The 26,247-nt window shown below is 35.8% G+C and overlaps 1 protein-coding gene across 1 annotated transcript; it reads left to right on the top strand.

The window, feature by feature from the left end:
- Positions 1 to 3,558: 3,558 nt before the first annotated feature.
- Positions 3,559 to 4,176, top strand: LOC116418050 (putative uncharacterized protein DDB_G0274405). The gene has a single exon (XM_031933228.1). It carries the CDS (start codon positions 3,559 to 3,561, stop codon positions 4,174 to 4,176), a length of 618 nt encoding a protein of 205 aa, XP_031789088.1.
- The last annotated feature ends 22,071 nt before the right edge of the window (positions 4,177 to 26,247 follow it).

Here is a 26,247-nt window from a genome sequence, read left to right as displayed (position 1 = left end):
AATGTGGAAGATACGGACATAGTGCATCAAAGTGTAGGAATGATCCTGCATGTATAAAGTGCTCTGATAAACACAATGTGAGTGTATGCAATAACAATAATATTGAGTGTGTAAACTGTGCATTTAACAATAATAAATTGAAAACAAGTCTACCAACAGACAGACTGAAGTGTTCTATACTCAAAAAAGATAAAAAAATATATTAACTCTATTGATTACCCAATCGCACCTGTATTACCAGCTTGGGATGAAACAAGTGCAATTATTAAACAAATACACACAATACAAACTAACAGACTACTATACCAGAGGTCAGTAGCACCAGGAAAGAACGTGGGAAAATTCCAAAGAGCTACGCAACTCCAAGGCACCAGTCAGCAGAATTGTCCAGCAAACACAGCAGCTGAAGATATTCAATAATGGAAGCACAAATAAATTTGATTGAAGAAATACAAAATAGTCTAAATGAACAAGAGCGGATGTACAGGGATGTCGAGACTTTTAATAAGGATAGAATTAGTAATAAGATACCTAAGATACCTACACAAAAATTTTCTGTTGGATTCCGCCACTTTTCTCGCTGCTGCAAATGGAGGAGGTATTCCGACGACCAACGATTCCATTACTGGTTACGTATCCGCTGGAGCAACTGAAAACGACTCAAACGGAAAAGTTAAATCACTTACTGATAATTAAGAAAATGTTAACAAAATTTTTATATATTAATATTACAAGGATTATATATCACTGTTAATTTCTTTTTATTAGAAAATAATATATGTTGTCATCAGAGTTGGGACGAAGAGAGCCTAAGGATTCTTGTAACCCAACCTACGTTTGTATGAATGAGAAGGGTGGTATGAACTGTGTCTGGAAGTCCGACATGGTTTCATGTTATCCTTAAGCATGAATGGAGATCGTAAGGTATGTTGTATATCTGGATGTCATTGCTGAAGAAACAGCAATAACTAGCCAGTACTCATGTATTTTTAGTATTGTTAATCCGAACCTGCGAACAGGAAATATTGTTTTCCTCTGCAGGATTGCGTCGTTATAGTGTGTTATTGTGCAAATAATATCAACTCTGTATCAAATGAAATTGTTTTGTAACTCTGGAGTTAAATAAATAAATAAATAAATATATTTTTGATTATATAACCAAATTTCCTGAAAATGAAAAAATGATATTCATCGATGGACCTGGTGGTACAGGAAAAATATTCGTATATAATACTTTAATTTATTATTATTTGAGTCAAAGAAAACAAATTTTGTCAATGGCTTGGACAAGTATTGCTTTTATTTTATTACCTAGAGGAATGACAAGCCATAAAACTTTTAAATTACCTTTGAATTTAGAAGACATAAAAACAGCAAATTTAAAACACCCTTCCGATAAGAAAAGAAAATAGAGAATGTGAAATTATTATTTGGGATGGAGCTTCTACGATTCCTAAAAAAGCTTTAGAAAATGTTGATAATACTATACGTGATTGTTGCAAATTAGAAAACGTTTCTTTTGCTGGAAAATTAGTGATTCTAGGTGGATATTTTAGACAAACACTTTCTGTTATAAAATATGGCACTAAATTTAATGTTATGAATGAATCTATTAAAAACTCAGATTTATGGATAAATTTCAAGGTATTGAAATTAAAAACTAATATGAGATCAGAAAATAATGATTTTTTATCATTTTTATTAAAAATGGGCGATGGAAAAATTGAAAATTTCGAAATTCCTGACAAATGAAAAAGCATTTGTGAAAAAATGTATGGTTCTAATACATCAGTAAATGATGATTTATCAAATAAAATCATTTTATCACCGCATAATGAAGACATTTATAAAATTAATGAAAAGATTTTTAAAAAAATTGATAGTGAAGCAACTATATATTATAGTATTGATTACGCTTGATATAAAGGTGTAGATTAAACTGATATAAATGCTGAATATAAATATCCCACGGAATATTTAAATTCTTTCAGATTTCCTGGTTTTCCAGTACATAAGTTGACTCTGAAAATAGGAACAATAGTTATGCTGATCAGAAATTTGAGTGTGAACGATGGACTTTGTAATGGCACAAGATTAATAATTTTAGAATTATACAAATATAACATTAAAGCAGAAATTATAACTAGTGATAAAAAGGGAAATATACTTTTTATTCCTCGAATAACTTAAAATACTGCTCTATTAAAAATTTTACTCAAGGTCTTATATAAGAACTTACATAAGATCTTCTATCAGATCTTGTTGAAGATCTTGCGCAAGATCGTACATGAGATCTTATCAGTGGTTTTCGACCAAAAACAAAGATACGATCTTACGGAAGATCTTATATAAGATCTTGCATAAGACATTACGTAATATCTTTCTCAAGTTCTCACATCTTATGCAAGATCTTATTACTATGATCAATACAAATCTTTTAATTTATAATTTATTCAAGATCTTATGTAAGTTTTTATAAAAGATCTTAAAGAGATATCTTTTTATTCGTCATTTACTCAAGATCGTATGCAAGATTTTGTATAAGATCCTATGTATATCTTGAGTAAGTGATCAATAAAACGGTATTTTTTTAAGTGTTATATCAGATATTAGATAAAAACTTACATAAGATCTTAAATTAATTATTAATAAAACGATTTCTTTTGATCATGTCGGAAAGATCTTGCATAAGATCTTATGTAAGAAATTGGGAAAGATATTACATAATGTCTTATGCAAGATCTTGTATACTATCTTGCGTAAGATCTTGAATGAATATTTAATGAAAATAATTTTTTTTTATCATGAACATAAGATCTTATATAAGATCTTCCGTAAGATCTTATCTTTGTTCTTGGTCGAAAATCGCTGGTAAGATATAATACGGGAGAAATAAAGAGCCCAGAAAGTAAGATAGGAGAGAAGAAGGAAGAAATCAAAAGACCGAGAGGAAGGCCGAGGAAAGAAGAAAAAGCAAAAGAACAGGCAGGGCAGATGAGAAGCTACTTAGAAAACGGCAACTGCGGATTTCAAGTAGCATTCGGCACGAGGAGAAGATTAGAGCACTCACCGGTAAACGGAAAAGAAGGCGATTCTGGCAAGATACACGAAGAAGGGAAAGTGGATGATGAAAGAAACCGGGGGAGGAAGGAGAAGAATGAGGAAGAAGACGAGGTAGTCGAGGAGTCATCGGAAAGAACAAAAACAGCAGGGGCATCGGAAACTGGGACAACGGCAGCGGGAACAACGGCGACAGTGGAGGGGAAGGAGACGACAGTACCGACAGAAGCAGAGATACCAGCAGGGGACAAAAAGAGAGAAGAGGCGGGAAAGGTATCAACAGAGGACGCCACGGGAACGGGAGCAGAGTCGACAACGGAAGAACTAGCGGTAGTACGTAAGTTAATTAAGGACCTAGAAAATAAGATAGATAGGATAGATAGGGAGAAAAGATCATTAGAGAAGGAGATGAACGAGATGAGGGAAAAAGTAAGGCTAGAGAGAATAATCAATGAGGGTTTGAGAAGAGATATAGAGCTGGTTAAAAAATAAAGAATAATGGATAAAAACAGAATGAACGAGCTTGAATTAGTGATAGAAGAGTTGTTAGAAAAAGGGAGGGACACATTGGAAAAAGAACAGAATGTCGAAAATAACAATAATAATAATGAGGAAAAAGAGTCGGTGCGCGAGGACGGAGCAGGCGAAAAGGAAGAGGGCGAGTTAGATATTGAAAACAGCGAGGAAGAGAATAATAATAATAATAAGGGAGGAGGTCTAGGAAATATAAAAAGGGATTATTTGAAGGTTATGCCAGAGAAGTTAGGGGAAGGAGAATTAGAATGGGAAATGACAGAGAGAAAAAACAGAAAGAAAAACATATTTATTAGGGGAGTAAGAACGGTAGAGGCTAGAATAAAAGAGGAAATTAAGGGAATTATAAAAGAAAAACTAGAGGCTATTTATATCAAGAAAGTGAGAGCGATAGGGGGTGGATTAGTAGTAGAGTTAGAGTCTATGGAAAATAAAATAGAAGCGATGAGAAAGAGGGGCATGTTAAAAGGGATGAATGTGTGGATAGAAGATGATCTAACGGAAAGAGAAAAGGAGATACAAAATTGGCTAAAAATGATTGCAGAAGAGGAAAGGGGAAGGGGCCTAGAAACGCAGGTATGATATCAGAAAATGGGTGTTGGCATGAATGGAGCGCAAAGAAGGGTTGGATAGAAGAAGCAGGGGAAGGGGGGTTTCGGAAATTTCGGAAATAAGGGAGAGAAGGAGGAGGGGATAAAAATAGTGTCATGGAATGTAGCGGGAATTAGTAAGGCGAAGGAGGCCAAAGAGTACCGAGAGAAATTTGAGATAGTAGCGTTGCAAGAAACGTGGCTAGAAAATGATAGAGAGAGGGATTGGATTAATAGATTAGGGAAAAACTACAATTGGAAAGCCAAAGCAGCTATAAGACTGAACAAGAAAGGGAGAAGAATGGGGGGAGTGTTAGCAGGAGTTAAGAAATAAAAACGGATAGCATGGAGGATTGGGGGTATGGAATAATTATAAGAGGAATCGATTTAGAAGAAGAGCGAAAACTAAATGTGATAGTAGTGTACATAAATAGAGAAATAGATTTGGCTCTGAAAGAGTTGAAAGAGATAACAGAAGGAATGTTAGAGAAAGGAGAACAGATCATTATAACAGGAGATTTTAATGCGAGAATAGGAGACTGGCAGATAGGAAAAGAAGGGGAAAAAGAAAGAAGTAGAAACTCAAGCGATGAAGTTGTTAATGCGGAGGGGAAGAAGCTTGTAAACTTCTGTGAAGAAGTAGGATGCGTAATAAAAAATGGTTGTACAAAGGGGGATTGGGAGGGGAAACGAATGTTCATGGGAGGGATAAGTTACTCAGTGGTTGACCTAGTGGTAGAAAGAGAAAACAAGAAAGGTAGTGTAATAGAAGAAGTGATAGTTAGAGAGAGAGAGAGAGAGAGAGAGAGAGAGAGAGAGAGAGAGAGAGAGAGAGAGAGAGAGAGAGAGAGAGAGAGAGAGAGAGAGAGAGAGAGAGAGAGAGAGAGAGAGAGAGAGAGAGAGAGAGGAGAGAGAGAGAGAGAGAGAGAGAGAGAGAGAGAGGGAGAGAGAGAGAGAGAGAGAGAGAGAGAGAGAGAGAGAGAGAGAGAGAGAGAGAGAGAGAGAGAATAGAGTCTGACCATTTTCCGGTAGAAATTATATTAAGGGGAGTAAAGAAGGATAATGGAAATTTAGAGAGAGATAGGCATAATAAAAATAGAGAGAAAAAACTGAGGTGGGTGGAAAATAGAGGGAGGGAATACATAGAAAGAATGGAGGAAAAAACGGCGGAGATTGACAAAGAAGTAGGAGGGATTCAAGGTAGATGGGAGAGACTCTTAGAAGCTATTAAGGATGTGAGTAAGGAATTAAAACTTTCAAGAAATCAGGGGGGAGAAATAGGAAAGGGGGAAGATATAGAAATATTTGAACAGAAAAGAAAAGCATGAAGGGCATTAAAAAAGTGGGTTAAAACTAGGAAGAATAAAGATAGAGAGATGATGAAAGAGGAAAAAGCAAACTCAAGATATTGAGGGAAACAAAAAAGAGGAGGAAAAAACTAGGAAATGGAAGAGGTTAGAAAATAGTAATGGGATGCAGGAATTTTGGGAGGCAATCGACCAGTTCAGAGGGAAGAGAAAAAAGAAGGGAGGAGGAATGAAAAAAGAGGAATGGGTGGAACATTTCAAAAAGCTGCTAGGGGCCGAAGAGCAAGAGGTAGAGGGAGATGAAGATAGGAATAGAGAAGTAGAGGCGGCCGAGGGTATAGAGGAGGAAGGGATAGAAGAGTTAAATCAGGATATTAGCATAGGAGAGGTCAAAATAGCATGGGGCCAAATGAAGAGTTAGATTCTAAATGGAATATTCAATTACCTAATCTTTCGTTATTTTCAAAATTTGCATTATTGTTGAGAGCACTTTTCGATACACGATCTACAAGGCCTTGGTAACATTCTACACGTAATTTTTTTTGATTATATCTTAAAAAATTGAGTCTACAGTATTCTATAATAACATAAGCTTGAATAATATATTCTTGAGTTAATCTTCCATAATATAGAATAGGGCTAAATTTTGACATAGGACTATAAGCTAATCGATAAGAGTAATATTGTAATGGAGATAAATTTTTATTATTATTTTGATTTTGTTTAAATATAGAATTTCATTTTATATTTCCGTAAGGAAACATGATGGGGAAAATCATAGGATCTATATGAATAGATAATTTATTCAGAATAGAAGTTGGACCTATTTCTTTTGGAGGATTTTTTGGATAAACACACAGATCGTAATCTAATGGAATGTCTCCATTTTTTGAAACAATTAATGCTGCACATGCAGAGGTGGATTTATTATATCTATTTTTATCTGAATTAATATTTCTTGTAAAATACGTAAAATTTGTAAAATATCAAAAATACGTAAAACTTGTAAAATATAAAAATAAAAAGATATTCTGGTAATTTTTGTGATTTTGTTAATTCTCATAAGTTTTTCAATTTCTTTGTATATGCGTTATTTTGAAGAACTTGAAAAATGATTTCTATATGTTCTTCAACTAAATTTTTATCTTCATTTAATCTCGTTTCAGTAGTTTTCCAATCAACGTACGTATAAATTTGTCCTTTCTAAAATTTATGATTTACAGATTTCTGAATAGAATTTGGTGCAATATGACAAACTTGACCTTGAATTTTCAAGTTGTAAATTCCAGATCGCGAATCATTAACCACGTTTGCTTTAAAAGTTGCAAATAAAAAACCGTTATTATAATAACGAATTAATTCCCAAAATTTACTATTACTAAATAATAATTTTTGGAAATCTTTCGGATAATCGCTTAAAGGAGGCAATTTCCCTTTGCCATTATAACAACAACTTTTTTTGGAATATTCTATAGACCAAAATAAAGCATTACAATTTTGATAAATATAATCCATTTCTCCGAAATCTGAGTATTCATCTTTTAATACACACATTTTTTAAATTTTTTGAGTTCGTCTACGTTTATTAATTCTATGTTCATTCATATTTTGTATCACATCCTTTCATCTCTTCGCGTTCAATCTTTCTTCATTTATATTTTCGACCACATCTTTCCGTCTTTTCGCGTTCAATCTTTCTTCGTTCATATTTTCGACCACATCTTTCTATCTCTTCGCGTTCAATCTTTCTTCGTTCATATTTTTGACCACACCCTTCCGTCTCTTCGCGTTTAATCTTTCTTCGTTCATATTTTCGACCACATTCTTCCGTCTCTTCGCGTTCAATCGTTCATTCATATTTGTTACTAAATCTTTTTGTTTTTTTAGTTCTAATCGAATTGCATTCATATTTATGGTTTTATCTTTATTCCGTTTTCTTATTAGTCCATGGGTTCAGATCATTTTTAATCAGTTAAGTAGTGTAGATGCGGATTTGGATATTTCAATTTCGGGCCGCTGCGCGCTCTCCGTTGTGACGTTGAGCGGCGCGCACGCATGCGTCGAGGCGCACGCCGCCGGCCCCGCTCGCGAGCGCGCGAAGGGCCCGCTCACGCTCACTCTTGTTAGGATCGCCAAACGACTCGTACGTTTGGCTTCCTTGCACTTTTGTACGTTTGCTTTGTAAAGTGAATTTGAGATCTGCCCTTCTAACAAGAGCAATCACTGTTCATTGCGTCGTACTTAAGTGTTCTTGCGTTTTGCGGAAATTTCGCGATCGCGTCGTTCGCGTGTGTGTGTACCTCGAGGCGTTAGGCTAAGTGTGCTTTGGAAAGGTGCCCACATTGTGAACGTGGTTCCTTTCAGGGCGAGCGAGCTGCGGCAACACCTTGTTGCCCTCGTGCCAAGCGTCCACTCACTTTTTAGATTATTATTCACGATGACTGTTGGAATGTTAAGTTATATCATATTTCTTTTTTTTCATTTTAAACATTGGATCGTCCTTTTTAATTTATAATTTTTGTAATATTGAACGTTTATTTTGTTTATATTAAATTCGATGATACATTCGTTTATAATTTTGCCAAAAATTAAAGTTTACATTTTTTTAAATGTCATAATGTCCTACATTTACTGGACCTGTCAATAAAAGTTTTAATGCATTGTTATTATTACTAAAATTTTGACAATAAGTTATTGGATTTATCATTCTTGTACTATGCACTGTAACAGGGACTTGATATAAGTTAAGGGGGCACACCACCTTTGAAATTAAAATAAAAAATTTTCATTAAAAATGTATAAATACTTATATAAATGAACCAAATTTTTATTACTATTCTAAGACATAATTACCTTTATTTTGATGGTTTTAGACCTTCTATATACCTCTATAATACCTACGTATAGTAGGGAGTCCATGATTCACTTACCGTAAGATTCCATAGGAACAAATGGCCCAAATGAGCTCTAACTCCAGGATATTGTTTAAAAGTACATTAGTTATGGTATGAATGAGGGGATTTAGTTTAAATTTCATAGAAAAAGTTTTATAAGCATATTACTGATTTTTTTATCAATATTTGATTAATTTTAACATTACTATCATGTAACTTTTTTAATGAATTTTTAATGAAAAATTTTGATTTTAATTTCAAAGGTGGTGTGCCCCCTTAACAAATGCAACTATTTCAATTTCTCTGCCAAATCTACCATCTACTGCCATTTAAATTCTGTAAATATCTGCATTTGTTATTTTTACAATATAGGATCGATCCGTTTCAATATAAGTTTTGTAACATTCCCAATTTTGAACAATATATTTTATAATTATCGTTTTTACTTTTTCATATTTATCTTCAGTATTATATAAAAAGTATAAAAAAAGCACGAAATAAACAATTCCCATCACTAATTATTTGTGTTTTGAATAAATTCTGCAGACATATTAAATTCTGATTTTTTGATTTTAAATAGACATATAACAAAATATAATAAATAGAATAAATCTATTTAAATTTCATAAATAGCAAAAATCTGATAAAAAAGCTTATTCTTTTACAATTTAATAAATAAAATATTAATAAATACATTACATTTATACAATAAATATTACCTTCGAATATTGGCGATGCTTCACTAAGAAGTACTCAAGATAATAACAGCAGTATTACGGAAAGATTTTCAATTTCAATTTTAATAACAATTTTTTAATTAATTTTACAGTTGTTTGACAATGTAGTGTAATTGCTACAATCAACTGCAATAAAAAATATAAAACTGTCATGCAAAAAATTTTATATTTTAAAAGGTTTTAACATAAACATAAATTCCAAATTGACATAACCCAAGTAGGCTAATACGTGTGTAACTTCTTAAAAGTAGAGGAAAAGAGCTTAAATCAGAGCTCTAAAATGATCGCTTAGATCAAAGGTTATAAGGATTTGAAAATAAAAAAATCGTTGGCTTTCGAGCCTGATTCCAAACATCCAGATTTTTCATCGACCAACAACTTTACCTCGCGCGTGTATGTACGTACGCACATTATTCGATTGATGAAAAGTCGGACGGCTACGGCAGTCGGCTTACGCGAAATAAGATCAATTGCCGTCGTCGTGAGGACATAAATGCTGCTGCTCTGATTACCTTCTCGTTTCCGCGTATGGAATTCCATGTAACTGTGGATATTGAAATCGGCTCGAAATCGACAATAGGCCGAAAGAAAAAAAATTCAAGCACATCCTTTTTTTCTTAACACACGAAAAATGCATGCGGGTTGAGCCGCTGCACCAATACGCGCGGCTGTAATTTAGAAAGACGACGATGGTAAGCAGTTGTGCAAACAGTTTTCCGTTACATATACACGTATAAGAATGTATGAATGCAAATATATTTTTCTCCGTCACGCGAAAAATGCCGATGAGCTTAGATAGCTTTAATAAGAAAGCCTGTTAAGCGCTGGGTTTGCAACAACTTATCTATCTCGCCCCGATTGTAGAGAGATATATTAAGGTTAACTAAACGTCCATAATTTAAAATACATAAGACGTATTTGAGCTATATTAGATCGAATTTTTTCTCAACATATATGTTACATGGAATGAAAGAAAGAGACGTACTTAATAATACACGCACTCTCATTTAACCTCTATATAAAGGAAAAACCTAATAAACGATATAATTCACTCGATTAATAGTTTATATGTATTGCCTTAAATGAATAAAAAATGCTCTCCAAAAAACTCCTTCAAGTTAGAAACTGTAACAACAGCAGCAGCAAAAATTTAAAAAACGTCTAGGTTAACAGTTCATTATCTTATCAATCCCTTATCTGGTTCTTCTTCGGGACAAATAAAAAGTAATGAATACGTATCTTAAATATATGTAATAGAATTCGCGTGTGTAACTTAAACTTACCTGTGTGGTTGATCACGCACGCGCCGGCGACACGTGTCCGCTGACGGACCAAATTTCGCCAATAGGGGGCTATTACGATTCATGGAGATGAAAAAAATAAATAAATAAATAAAAATAAATTACTCTGAATAAATCGACTCCAGTGCGATCGGCAGGCGTTTGATTTTTCGAGTGGCTCTTTCACCGACTCGCTCCTGTCGTGTACTTATATTTATTCTCTCTCTCTCCGGAGGCAAAGCACGACGATGAATCTTGACGCCGCAACGCGAGTAGCTGCTGAAATTTGATCCTATGCGACGCATGTATTACGCTTGTTCTGTTTCTTTTATCCGTGTCATGTATTACGCTTGTTTTCTTATCTTTATCTGTATCCTGAGCTATACTTGATACTTCTAGTAATGTTATTTCTACTCGAAATTACTTCACGTCTGTTTATTACGATTTTATTTTGTTCAATGCGGTTATATTCACGCTACGATATTGCGTCGGTTTACGCGACAATTTTTTTCAATCTACTTGTATTTAAAATATGTTGATTTGCACTATTATTTATGTTTCTTTTTATTCAGTATTATTGTAGTTTAGTAGGCTTTACCATTATTATTTTTATATCGAGTGATTTTACTCCTATTTTTATTAATTTCGTATCGGAACCAATTGTTACGCCCTGACTACCCTTTATAGAATGGTCAAAACGTAAAAACATGAGTAGTGGCAAAGGCTGTAATAAATGTTAATTTGCGCCTAACACTCTCGCTGTTAGTAAATAAATAAGAAGAACTTACCTTTGAATACTGCAATGTCTAGTCTACAGAATGCAGATTCAAGTTCGTACTAGATGGGTAGGATTTCGTTGTAAAGAAATTTTAAAACACGAATTCTATTCCACTGTAACTCTATTGTTTATTTAGCTAAATATATAAAATTCTCTTACAATATTGTTCACTTTTAACAGAAATGAAATGCGATTTTTATATTTATAATTGAAGCTGCTTTTGGAAATAAAGTATCGCCAATTGTCGAACCGACGCGTACAAATCTCGCGACTGACTACGAACTGCTCGTTTGAGCGCGTGTAAGACTTTTTAAAACCTTTGTTCGTAACGTAATTTTTGTAATATTCACAAACTTAAAATTACAGAAAATGTATACATTAAAAGTAGCGCTCGTTTACAACGTCGAGAATTGCTGATTGATCATTTCGCTGATTCGACACTGACATGCATTCGACCGTGTGTCGAAACTATACAGCGCATGGAATGCATTCTTCTTTTGATAGTTTGAATTTCAATGTTTGTATTCTAATGATTATCGTGCTTTCAGTTTTTTAAATAAATTTATGCGATGAGTCGCACGACGTGACATATCATAGAAAAATTAAGCTTTTTATCTTACCGTAAAATTATTAAGCGACGGGTTTATCAATTATGTTCATAGTAGTGTAGAATACCGCCAGTAAATTAACAATGACGTTAGGAAAACAATGAAATTATAAATCGTATTAAAGAATAAATTGATAAATTTATTCGAAATACGTAATTGCCATTTAACTATTTAATTTCTGTTATGGAAGAATTTGGCTAATTCTCCCTCAAAAATATATTATTTGTTTTTTTAATGAGTCTGATGTACACGAACAGCTATACAGTTGTCAAGCAAATCCGTAAGGAATGAATGAATGATTTGCACGACTTGCTTCCACGATCAACACTCTCACTCTCTCCTTTCTATCTCATTAATTATGTGATCCCAATTAAAATTTATCTCAATTTCTTACCTTGATCTTTTTGATATGTGAGAGACACAAATGGTCCGATCTTTTCCAAATAATATTTAGTGATTTTGAAAGATGGATTGAACAAAATACTCCAGTTTATTAAAACCAAAATTCCGTTGTATTTATTCCTTTTTTTTATTTTCGACCAATAACAATCCTGTATTCGCTAAATTGAACCAATGAAATCCCCACTAAACCGAAAATAAATGACTTTTCTCTTAATTGATTCTAAAAGATGAATTTCTTTCTTTGTCTAATTGACTCTACAAAAATCTAAACTCTTGGATGAACTCTTAATGGTCCGCCGGCTTCGTCGCCCGATCACGGAGTGAGAGAGCAGCGTGGTTCGAGAGCGCTCGGAAGAGGTTCCGGACCTCCCACGTTGTCGCCAGCTTACTTCCCCTTAGCCGCGTTACAGTGTCGACGCTTGTTGCACTCATTAGACCTTACGGGGCCTGGCAACTAGTTGCGCGCCGAAACTGCAACGTAGCTCCGCACGTGCGCCTCTAGCCGTTGGCGGGGAAGTTGTTTAGGTTAGCAAGATTTTTAGCCACTTGATACTCTTGTGGCCTTGAGTCTCGCTGTACCTTTTTACGTGTGAAACTTTCTCGAATCTACTTTTGAAATTATTATTTCAAATGCGAGATCGGGAAAGTTGTCACGTAACATCCTCTCCCCCTTGAGAATGTTTCTCGTCCTCGAGAAACAATTATGGTACCGTCGAATTGTGGTACGTGGTCCCGTAAGTGGAAATTGTAGATGGAAAAGAATTGTCATCGTGATTGAGCAAGGAAAAAAAGAATTTTGTCAGAGATATTCGATAAATTAGGAGGGACAAGGTGTTTTAATTTACTGTTGACTCCCTTTTTTTGTATTTGTATTGGTCTCCAGTCAATTTATGTTGTATCTCTTCCCTTAAATTTGATATTTTTGTAACCTTTTGGGTTTTTGCTCAACACATGACCTATATGTGTTCTATCAGGTGTTGATGCTTTTGACTATGGTTTTATTTATTTTTTTTTTATTATTACAAGCTTATGATTGCTTGCTTGAATTACACACCTGGTGTGTTTGATTAATGGGATTCTAAGCAGAGAACAGCCTTTGACGAGATTTATGTGAGTCCAAGAAAATTTTTTTTTTTTATTACGGTAGGTGGCAGTGGGGTTTATCGAATTACTCTTTTTTTTTATTATTTATGGGTATTGTTTCAACTAATATTCCACTTTCTTTTGTTGTTGTGGTCCGTGGTCTTACATTGGGTGTCTTACATGCTAAATTGTTAGTATTTTTCGATTTCCTGCGCTAATTGTCTTGTGTTTAGATACTTTATTTTGTTAGTTTATAATGTTATATTTTATGTTATATTTATTTGAATACATGAGGGTTGCAATCAAAAACTTAATGTAGAATAAAAATATAAAAGTATGTTATTTATTTCTTTGGGTCCCGCTATTTTTTGGTACCATGTTACAAATGTAATATAATGTAAGTTTTCGTAGAAGAAAGGGGAAAGAGAAAAAAAAAGGAAAAAAAAATGTATTGTGACAGTTGCGCATAACTATAAAGACTCGTTTTGTCTTCTTGTTCTTCGTTGTTTTGCTCTTCATTATCCTTGAACCATAGTAGTCTGCTCCAATTACTGGATTAGGATTTTGGTCCATTGTCGTTTCTAGTGGGTCTGTCTCGCCATGTTGCTGCAGTTCTTCCAGGCCCATTTCTTCTATTATAATTACATCAGGCGATGCGGATTCCTCTCTGTCTGTTGCGTGTTGCTGGTCATTTTGCGTGGACCTCTCTTCTTCTATAGGTTTTTGTGGAATCCCTTTGCATTCTATTGCATGGGTGTCTATGTGTTTGTACTCAAAGTAATGTCTGCATTTTTTGTGTAGTTCCAACTTTTCTCCGTTCTGTATTTTGCACACAAACTCATGGTCCAATTTGTTTCTGTGGTCAGCGAGTTTTCCGCAGATATGGTGCCTTTTCCTATATTGTGTATCTTGCTTCTTAACATGTCTCGGCGTCACCCATCTCTGTTTGAATCTTTCGATGCAGTGGTCGATTGCCTTCTTCGCGTGTTCTTTTTCAAAGTATTGCACGAAGGCGAGGTACTTACGGAATGGTGTACCTGGCTCTTGATTTTTGTGCAACACAAAAGTTATATGGTCCAATGGTCCGAATATGCCAAAAATTCTCGCGAACTCTTCGAATTTCATGCCCAACTGTACCTGGGCACAGAGTCGCAGTCCCGCTGCATCATCCAATGGCCCGGTTACTACTGGTGGCATCGGTACAGGTTTCTCGCTTGGTTTGGTTTGCGGTTTTGCCGATAATGGTGATGTTGTCGGCGTTGCAAATAATGGTGGTCGTAATGCGGGTGGTAAAAATGGTAAGACAGATTGTGGTACTATTCCTGTAGCTGGTACCATGGGTGTAGGAATGTCCAATAGTGGTTGGTCCTTTGTAGTTGTATCAGGCGTCATGTTGTTTGATTTCTTTATTTGCCTTATCACATAGTCCGTGTATATTTTTTCAATATCACATGGTACAAACTGTTTTAGATCTGCTGCTATGTGCTTTTCCCCTTATACTTATTACTATGGACTTTTCGTTTATTTTATTTGCGCTTATCACTTCTCTTGGTTCTTCCAGGATTGCTGATAATATTTGTTTTTGCTCGGTGATGAATCCAGTGTTCTGGTGGTCCTGATAATAGTTTAGGGCTGTTGCACCTAGACCCTGTTTGTATTCGTTGGGTATGGCTTTTACTGGTTCTATTCTACCCTGTAAATTTTTACCTAGTCCTTTTCCTTCTATGTATCCCATTTTTTTCAGTATGTTTCAGTACGCTTTGAGCGCTTTTTGCTTATCGTCTTCATTTGCATATTGCACGTCTGCCATATATAGGTATGGAATTGCTGTCGATTTGATAGAAATGACACATGGTCTATGTGTCATGAAGTTCTTCATGGCACTATCCTCTCTGCCTTTGAATTTTATGTGGACCTTGGTGCCTCCCATGTCCGTAATGTCTAAGATGTCCACTTTGTTTTGATTCATTTTCCTGTAACAAAGAGAAAATGAAAGATAAAAGGTATGATTGTATGGTATGGTATAGCATATTTAGTCATGCAGATTATTTATCTTTAGGGGTTCCTAGTTTTTCGTCCATTTATTATTATGGGGTTTGATGATGTTGGTTTCTTTTTATTTTTCTTTGGTCTTAGTTGATTATTTATGGAAATTTGGTTATGGGGTTTGGGTAGTGTGGGTTAAGCTTTGTTGTGTGAGTGTATTAATTTGTATTTATGAAAGATATCAGTTCTGCGAAAACGCTGGTCATCATTTATCTTTTATTCGTGTATGTGTGGGTGTGTGTGTGGATTTTAGGTTGAGTTATGAGAAAGAAAATACATTCAAGAGACGTAGCAGAACAGGTCCACTAACAGCAAGAGAAAATGGGCCTTATTCACCTATTTCTGTGATTGCTCTATTTAGCGAGTGGGAGGTTTAGTTTGTGGATTTAACCTTCAGGCTACTGTTGTCCATTGCTTATCAAGAGACAACAATATTTCGTGTCTGAATGTGTGAGTTGAATAAAGGAAAAGAAAGATTCTACGTTCACGTATGTGGTGACAGAACATTTTTTGTTTCAGTAGGTTATGTGAGTTAGGTTTCAACTTGATTTAAAGGATATTATTGCACGTGGTTCAACGCTATGCAGGAGTGGACTACGTCCAAGTATGTGGAGATAAAATATTGTGTGTACATGAGTTGTGTGAGTTAGGTTTCAACTTTTTAAACCTTTGTTGATAGAATTAACGGGGACATTTCAGTTAATGTGGTCATGCGACTCACACATTGTCATCATTAATGTTCCCCTTTCTATTTCTATGTTTGTTTAATGCTTGTGTTGTGTTTGTGTGTTTTTGTGTGTGCGGTTAGTTTGTTAATTAGGTTCATGATAGGAGGAGAAATATTTTTGGTTGCAATGGAGTTTTTACTTTATTTTATTTTTTAGAGTTTTCATCTACATCCATCTTTTCTAAAACATTTTTAGGGGTATTTTTATTTTCAACGCGAGTTACAAAATACGAGTTAGTTGGGTCCAGTTCAAAAATTAAACGTTTTTCTTGATTTATGGTGGTGTCTCGTTCTGGTTCGACTTCTATGGTGTCACTTGGTGTTGACATCTCTGGTAACTTTGATAGTTTTGGTAGCTTTGGTTCTACGATGTTGCTTATCGTTGGTACTTTTTGTTGAATTATTTCCGGCTTAACCTCCTTTCTGATTTTAGTTAGCATGGGAACATGCTGAGGAGTTATGGTTCCGGTGGAAGAAGTTGCCGTGAGGTTCTCGCAACTGGTCCATTTAGATTGTTTCTTGCAAATTTGGTCATGCAATTCATACAGACTTATGTCGATGTCTTTCTTGCAATACGGGTGGAATTTTGCATTTGTTCCATTTTCGCTCTGTTTTCTCTTTCTAGGTTCAGCAAAGGTTGCCTTGTATATTGAGTCACTATTTTTCCTTGCTGTTTCTGCGTCAGATTCTTCAAAATATTGAACGTATCCGTATGATAAACGTCCCTTTTTGTCTCGTATGGTCCCATAATATACCATTTTTCCAAACTTCGCAAAGTGCTGGAAAAAGGCCTCATCTTTTTCTTTGTCGATGCCTTGCCGGTAAAATGCAAAATAGCCTATTTTTAGTCATTTCTCTTGTTTGCTGCGTGTTGGTTACTACTCGTACTTCGCTTTGGACTGAAGGGTTTCTTTTTGCTGGTATAGGGATGTTCTCATTGGTTAGGGTCCTTCTTATCGGTACTGGTACTGCTCTAACAGGTCTTCTGAACTTATTTTCTCTTATGATTATGGTTTTCAAGTCTCTGGCTCGCATGGTCTCCATTATTGTATCATAAGTTATATTGATCTTTTTGCTTCCGGGGTCTGTTAGGTGTTTTTCAGTAAAAATGCACCGTGGTTTCCCAACTTGTTCAAATTCTCGCACAACGGTCCAAACTGGTACTTGTCGCGGAATATTGATACGCTTGTAGTTGACGTCGTCATCTTCCCACTTTCTGTAAATATAAATTTTTTTGTGTTTGGGTGTTAGGGAATGTGCTATTAATGCTTGGTTTATGTACAGGGGTATGCTAATAATCGCATTCTGCTTCGTTTTTAAATTGGGTTTCTATTATGAATGATTTGGATTCACTTAATTTATTGCATTTTGATTTAGATGTACTAGGGGTCTCTGTTATGTTTGTTTCAATTATGGGGTCATCGCGATTTGGTTTGTTAGTTTGGGGTACTTTATATGTTTGCTTATTTAACTTTGGGCAGGGTATGATCATTCCTGCATTTCATTCCCATTATTAATGCTATTATGCCTGCTATCATGACCAGTTGGAAGGTTAGACCACTATATAGAAGTGTATTTGTTTTATATTCTCGCCTTTTGTGTTCTTTCAATTCACTTAATTTTTCTATCATTTGTTTTAGGGGTTTGGCTTGGCTAAAGTCAGATTTAGGTCCAATTATGTCAATGTTTTGGTGTGCAATGTGATCAAGATTCTGGTCTTTTTCATTTAGAATGGAGTACATGTCATGTATTTTTAAGTTAATTTCGGGTTTATACCGTTTATAATATGTGGTTCGACTGGATTTGGTTTCTTGTCCAAATATCATTCTGTCTGTGGTCCTTCCAAGGCACGTTGATGAGAGTCGTATTATTCCGGCTTTCTCCAGTTTTATTTCTGGTTCGTGCATGAAATTTGCATTTGTTCTGGTTTGATAACTGAGTATAGCCAGGATTGGTCATTTTCTAAATATTTCCATTGGGTTTTTGCATTGGTTCCATATCTTATGTCACAAGTTTTTAGTGCTGCCGTGTTGGGGTTCAATAGCATTGTTACTTCACAGTCTTTTGATGTCGGTGTGCTCTCAAGTGGACCAAGTGTTGGGCATATGAGGGAATAATGCGTTTTGGCACATGTGATTGTGGGTTCCGCATTGAATTTAACGTATTTTTCTTGATTAGAATTTACTGCCAAATATTTGTGCGATGGTTTCACGAATACTATCTCCGTTGTTTGATTTTGCTCATTTTGTGGCACTGCCACGGAATGTAGTCGGTAGATTTGATATGGTTCTTTGTCCACTAGGGGTACGTGTATCACGGCAATGGTCCTTCCATCTTGATGGATTGCGTCGACTTCTGATATTTTGGTTATTTCTTCTATTCTCAAGTGTTCTGTGGGTATGGCAAAGTCCAGATTTTCGCTGGTTCTTTTTACGTCCGTCATAATTTGATGTAGCATGTTTGTAGTTATAAGTTACGGATGGATCTTTCGTTCTTTCAGGTATCTGAGTACTTTTAAGACCTTCTCGTTGCTTTTTATTAAGTGGTCCAGTGTTGATTCCAGGCGTCTCACGTAACGGTTATTTCTATTAGATTTTTTAGTCCATCTTCTTCTTTTAACATTTTGTTTACTGTTTTGGTTAAGCTTGCTTCGAATCAGTCATTGTTTTAATGGTTTCGTTTATTTGCTTTTGCACTTCTTTCAAGGTTTGGTCCTTCAACTTTATGAGATCTAGTCCAAATGCATGTTTGCATTTGGACTCTTCGATTCGCGTCAAACAGCTACAATTACATCTCTACAAGACGGCCTTGTATGAGTCCAATGGCGCGTGTATGTGCATGAATTCATCTACGTCGATGTAGATTTGACTTTCTAGTGAACCATTTGTTTGAGGTCTATATCCTGAAGTTGTTAAATGGTTTATTTTAAATAACTTTAGTAGAGATTCAACTATGTTCGACAAGAAACTGGTTCCTCTGTCTGAAAGTATTGCTCTCGGCGCTCCAAATTGGCAAATGAGGTATTTCGTCAATGCATCAGCAATTGTGGTTGCATGTAGGTTTTTGATGGGTATTGCTATGAGGTACTTTGTTAGATTACACTGCATGGTTAGCAAATGGCAATTTCCTCTCGGTGTCATTCTAAGTTTCCCTACGGTATCTATTGACACTTTGTCGAAAGCCTCTATTGGTGTGTCCGAGATGATCATTGGTTCTCTTGTCTTGTATCGTTCTATTTTCTGTTCCTGGCAATTCGCACATCGCCTAATGTAGTCTTGAACGTCGTTCCTCATTCCAGGCCAATAGTATCGCTCTCTTATCTTTTGATAAGTCTGGTTAATTCCTTTATGTCCTCCTGTTAAACTATCATGAAGGTGACTGCTTATCTCTTTCCTGTGTTTTTCAGGTGGTACTTCTGCCTTGCCATAATACATGGTTACTCTTATCCCACTTCTGTGAAAGTGTTCATAGAGCATTTCTATTATGGTTGGAGATCCTAGTTGGTCCAAGATATCTCCTTTTCTGGCCAGTCGAAAGGTTTTGATACTTTTCTCTACGAGTATTTGTTTTAGGTTCATGAGTGCTTCACGTAGATTCGGCATTTTGATGGTGTTGAAGTATTTGTCTTTCACTATCACCGTAAATATATGATGTTTCTTAAAAGGAGTAATTATCACTTGTCCTGACTTTGGTTTCTCGTTTTTTATTTTTGCTAAATTAATGGCTCCTATTTCTTCTAGCAGTCTGGTGACGGACCACGTGTTGTCACAATCGGCTGATAAAAAATGTACAAGGTTGTCCCTCTTGCGTGTGAGACATTCTCTCACAGTGATTATGTTGTGAGGAGCTCGTATCATTCTTGCCGTCATGTGGGTTAAAGCACTGTCAGATTCTTCATCGACTTGGTCGGAATCACAATTTTTATTTAGCGGTTCCAACTCTGGTGGTGTAGGTATAAGAAATAGCATGGTTGGTTCCGGTGGCTTCGAAAATCTTATGTCTATTATTGACCCTTCTTCGGCCTCTATCTCGCTCAGTACTCCTAGTTTGCTTTTGCTTTTGAGTTTGTTTCGGGGTGTGCTGTTGGCTGTAGGGCTGTCACTTTTTATCGTAGGTGTCGCAGATAAGGTTCTTCTTACTGGTGGAGGTATAATATCTGTTACATTGTCGACGTCTGATTCATCTCCTATATTTTCTTGACCTGATGCTTCTTGTAGTTTCTCTCGTGCTCATTTTATTAGTTTCTGGACACCTTTTCTCCATACATTGTCTACGTCACTTTCGTTTTCGAACCTTGGGTCCGACATGTAGATGGTTTTACGCACGTCTTCTGACACATTGTCATCATCTGAGAAATGCGAAGGTAGTTCTAGTTGTATCTCTATTTCAGTCCCTGATTCGCTGATATCCGCTCCATTATCCATTTCATATCTTCTCATACTCTCTTCAAATTTTCTATTAGCCTCTTCCACTTCCTGTTTTGTCAGAGTTGTTTTTACGGACAGGTTTTCTATTGAGTATTCATCAGTGTTTTCTTCACTTTGAGATCCTTCTACTGTACTTAACTCGATGGCAATATTACTTATAGTTTTGTCTTGATTGTCCTCTGAAGAGGATATCTCATATTTCCTGCTTTTCGTCATCTGTTGTTTCTGAGTCTTCCACTCGTAACCCACTGTATCTAGAGTCTGGCAATGGTGGTTTATCTAAGTCGCTGTCTTCGTTGGCTGTGGACGATAGTCATGATCTTCTAGACGGGTTCACTGTCATAGAAGTGTCTGAATCTATGTTGGACGAACTTTCTGGCAACTCTCTGGCTTTGACAGAGGTCATTTCTGTTGTCCATTTTTCAACCCTGGTTGACACTTTCGCTTGTACGGGTTTGTTTGGATCGATGGTTTTGAATATTTTGGTTGCTTTTCCTTGTTTAATGTGCTGCCCTACTGGACTTGGTATCTGTGTGCGTTTCGCTCTCGTTCTCTGTGCTATCACGCTATGATCTAGTTTTAGGTGGTTCTTTATTTATTTTAGCCCCTATGGGTCTGCCTCTGGGTCGGGGTGCAGTGGTCTTTTCGGATGCTGATTGAGCTCTGCTGCGAAAGCCGGTGTTCTGCGTGGGCCCCTTGTCTTTAGTTTTATTTTTATCTTCTTGTTTTCTCATCAATTACCATTACTTTGATTCTTGAACCTGAACATCCACCTCATGAGTTTTGTCCAGGGTCTTTTCTGCTATGCATCCAATTTAAAGGTTTATGGTCGGACACCAGTGTGAATTTACGGCACAATAAATATGGTCTAAACTGATGTAGAGCATATAGTACTGCTAAGCATTCCTTTTCAGTGGTGGAATAATTTTTTTTAGCTTTGTTTAGTGCCCTCGATAAATATTGGACTCGGTGATCAAATCCGTCCTTTTCTTGGCTCAAGACTGCTCCGATTGCGTAGTCTGATGCATCAGTGGTCAGAGTGAATTCTTTATTGAAGTCAGGAAATTGTAGTATGGGTTCTTCCATGAGGCACTGCTTTAATTTTTCAAAACTTTCCTCGCACTTTTCGGTCCACTCAAATTTTGCATTCTTATTCAATAAGTCATTCAATGGTTTTGCAATTTTAGCAAAATCTTTAATGTACTTTCGATAATAGCCAAACATTCCAAGTACTTCTCTTATATTCTTCGCGTTTTTGGGTATAGCTAATTTAGCTATGGGTTCAACTTTCTCTGGATTTGGTTCCACGCCTCTTGTACTGATTATGTGTCCTAGAAAACCCACTTCTTTTCTGAAAAATTCAAGTTTGTCTGGTTGTAGAACTAATTTCGCCTCCCTCAGTCTTTGCATCAAATTTCTAATTCTGCTTTCATGCTCTTGTAAATCTTTGCTGTAAACAATGATGTCATCTAAATACACAAGCATTTCAACGTTTTGAAGTCCTCTAAGTACTTTTTCCATTAGTGTTTAGAAAGTCGCTATGGCATTTTTCAATCCTTCTGGCATTCTGGTGTACTAATAATGTCCGTTGATACTGAATGAAAAGTACGTTGCACCTCCTAATTGGTCCATGATATCTGCAATATTTGGTAATGGATATGCATCTCTGGTTGTTTTCTTATTTAATTTTCTAAAATCAATAACCATTCTCCATCGTGGATTACCATGACTGTCAGGCTTCTTGGGTACTATCCAAATAGGTGAGTTGCACGGAGAATTAGACTCTCTTATGATTCTGTCTCTCAATTTCTTTTCCACGCTGTCTCTTACAAGTTGCTTATGTTGCGGAGGATGTCTATATTTCTTGGTATTGATGGGTACATCGTTTTCTAGATGTATATGATGTTCAATTATATCTGTGCATGGAAGTTTGTCTCCTGCGAGCAGAAATCGGTCCAAGTAGTCTTCGATGATTCGATCGACTATGTCCAATTCTTCTCGATTTAAGTGATCTCTTCTGATTGCTTCTTTTTTCTAGTCTCTTTATTTGGTTCACAATCATGTCGTCATTAAATTCACTGTCAGTTTCTTGCAGAAAATCTGGTCCTGTGGTATAAGTTCTTTTGGATCCACTTCTATGATTACGTTTTCTTCGATCGCCATCATTTTGCAAGTATTATTTACATTAGTTACTACACCTTCTCCTAGAAATAGATGTTTGTGTCCCACATCTATTCTTGGTATGCATCCTTCTTTTAGTTCGGTTATGAGATTGATTTGAATCACTTGTCGGGTTCTGGCTTTGATTATATGCTTTACAGTTCCTCCAATTTGATCGGCTATAAAATAATTAAGTGCCTCTTGATCGAAGAAAACCGAATTAATAATGAAGTATTATTCCAAAAACAAAAAGAAATTTTAATATTGTTCTTAAATCTACAAAAAGTTTAATTAACAAAAGCCTAAATCAACAATCGTTACTTCCTAAAACGCAAAATTCTCTTAATGAAATAATTAAAGTAAGGAAAAAAAATTATTTATTTGTTTATGCAAAAAGAAGATTAAATTAGCGTGATTTCGAATTTATCTCAATGAATAATAATTATCATTGTCATAAGACTCTGAAAATGCTAATTCTTCGCATTCACTATTTGAATTTCGCGCCCGCTCAAAATGGCTGCCGCGCTCTCTCTCTGCTTCTGGACTCTATCTTGACTCGACCGCGTTAGTTGCGCGCGCCTAGTCTCGCACCGCTGTAAAGTCCCTAGCCGCGCCTAGTAACCACGTTCGCACGCATGCAACTGCGCCCGCGTTCGCTCTGAACAAACACGTGCCGTCGGCTGCTATGCTGCAATGGCTAACCTCACTCGCGTCGCGTCGCGTACTTTCCTTTTCGATTATTGTTATTAAATCGAGGTGAAAATAGTGCGCACGTGTAATCTGTTGGTCCGCGAGTGTGTTCTCTACTTGTGTCGGTGATTTTTGGACAGTGTTTATTAGTGAAAACAGGAAATATGAGTGTGGGCCCAGGACTCTCTACCCCAAGCAGTGCACACCTGTTGCTGCTTATTCAGATGAGTGTTCTTTTCTGATGATAATTAAACTTAAATTAATATTGAGCTTCAAGGACTCGTTGCTTTGTGTTTAATGAACCTTTCTCTTTTTTTTTTTTTTGCAGGGGCGTACTCATTCAATGTGAGGGGAAAGGCGCATACTACCAAAACTGGCTTGTATATTCACACAAGGATGACGGTATATAACATCTGGGTAATGTTTTTACACATTTAATCTAATCAGGAGTCTCTTTATTGGAACTTACACCGATATTTTGTCAAGTTTAAGTGTCCTCTATAACGTGGTAAAATTTTTTACCCCCCAAGCGGTATGTTTTCTTAAAATATCCCGGCTGAAAATAATCATATGATAATCATATGATAATCATATGATACTTTCGACCGAATCCTCATATGAGAATCATATGATTGTCATATGATATATCGTAAATTCTCCTAAAAATAAATAATTATTTTACCCCTACTTGATACTTATTAATTATCTTTCTTTGTACTGCTGATTTGTAAGTTGCATCGAGAATTTATTTTTACATAAATATTACATTGAAAAAAATCCGGATTTGTGGAGATTATGAAGCAATCTTTTTATGATACCGATCACTTTAGTAGAATCAAATAGTCATTATATTATCTAACACTTTCTTGTATGTTTTATTTATTATTAATTAATTATAATGAGTTTATTTTACTAAAACACACTAATAGTAATTGAGTAATAATAAATAAAACATACGTGGGGGGTAAAACATAAGGGCGCGTAAGTTATAATGACTATTTCATTCTATTAAAGTAATCGACAATATCAAAGATCACGATGGCTGGGTGGTAAAACGCTTGCTTGCATAATCTTGAGGTTCCAGGTTCAAATCTCTACCAGTCCGGATTTTTTTCAATGTAATATTTATGAAAAAATATATTCTCGATGCAACTTACAAATCAGCAATACAAAGAAAGATATAATTAATAAGTATTAAATAGGGGTACAATAATTATTTATTTTTATGAGAATTTACGATATATCATATGAGGATTCGGTCGAAAGTATCATATGATTATCATATGATTATCATATGAGCACTCATATGATTGCTCATATGATAATCATATGACCACTCATATGATTATCGTTTGATTATTTTCAGCCGGGATCGGGTCTTGAAGTTGTGTATTTTAAATAAAAATGTGTGTATTTTGTATTTTTGAATAAAAAAAAAACACAAAAATGTTTATTTATTAATATTTAAAAATTTTTTGTTGAAATCAAATTATTAAAAAATAAAAATGTTGTAGCTTACAACCAGTATTTTGGTGTTATCATCTGGATGGTAAAACCGTATTAGCCCTTACTATGTGAATTTTATAAATTTTATTAATTTATAACAACTGCGAAAAAATATACTGAAGATTAAAAAATGTTTGATGATTATCATTAGCATTTTATCTCATATAAATGCATATTTGTAACTATTAGCTTAAATAAAAATATTAAGCTGATACCACCTGATAATCAACTGAAGTTTTGACATGATTATCAGCAGATTATCAGCTAATAATCAGCTGATTGTCATACGCTTTTTTTCAGTAGGGTAGACAGCCCAATTTCAAAGTATGTAAGGTCCGCGACCCGCGCCGTCGTCATGCCGTGTACCTTGTATACTTTTACCCGCCAGCACGGCTGTCGCACTTCTTTATCAAGTAATCGCGCGATTTTTTTCAGTAGGGTGTGCCAATCTGTGCCAAGCTATTACCAAATTGGTATATATGTAGCACAGTGTGGCAGAGCTTGGCACAGTCTGGCACAATGTGGCAAATTTTCACTAGGGTGGTAACAGATAAGCAGTATTTTTAGCTCCGACATCACCTCAATTGAGCTAAAATTTTATGAAAGTTCTCTTCTTCTACAATCCAAAATACATTGTAACGCAGTAGATTTCGAAGTGCAATGAGCCTCGTAGTTCAACCCAATCCCAATCTCCACTGTTAATAATCCACACTGATAATTTGCGACCGCACTGATATAAAATACGTCAAGCCAAGATACGATTTACACGGCTATAGAGCACTCTTTCTCTCCGAAGAGTTTTCGCCGCGGCAATAATTAATTACGGGATATGGTGTTTGCAAAGCAACATTTACACTTGGATATTATAACACTTCTATTTATTTAAGTTCAGCTGTTAATATTAATATTCACCGCGCACTAAATACAATGCTTAATCAGTGATTACTCACGCACATTCGTCTGCGTTGGCTACCGACCACAACAATATCTCGCGATTCAGCCTCGAATTTCTCTGCCTTTGAATGTCTTTTCTATCGCTGGCCAATCTCTGCCTATCCATCACACTTCTTCCAGTGCCTAGCCCCGCTCCTGCCTCATTCCTTAAATGCTGTTGTAATAGGCGACTTCAACGCAGACATGTGTACGCAGAACATCAATTCTATCAATCTTCGTTCTTCTCTTGAATCTCTCTTGCTTTACCTAATGTCTTCTGAGCCTACACACCATGTCTTTCGGTACGATCGCCCACCCTCACGTACGTGGCTTGACCTTTTCACAGTCAATTGCAGGGACTCGGTTGTAGCCCTACGTAAATCTGATTCGCCGTTCATCGCTGGTCACGACTTCATTGAGTTGACCATACGAGCAGCCAAGCCCCCAGCCTGCGAGAAGGTAATCATGTGTCGCAACCTGAAGAA

Source organism: Nasonia vitripennis, unplaced genomic scaffold, assembly GCF_009193385.2.
Source record: "Nasonia vitripennis strain AsymCx unplaced genomic scaffold, Nvit_psr_1.1 unplaced0001, whole genome shotgun sequence".
In the NCBI taxonomy this organism is placed as follows: domain Eukaryota; kingdom Metazoa; phylum Arthropoda; class Insecta; order Hymenoptera; family Pteromalidae; genus Nasonia; species Nasonia vitripennis.
The sequence above is the reverse complement of the archived record's forward strand: the minus strand, read 5'-3'. Positions and strand labels throughout refer to the sequence as shown.

Excerpts from the sequence above, each read along its gene's own strand:
- LOC116418050 (XM_031933228.1), top strand. The coding sequence starts at position 3,559 with ATGGATAAAAACAGAATGAACGAGCTTGAATTAGTGATAGAAGAGTTG.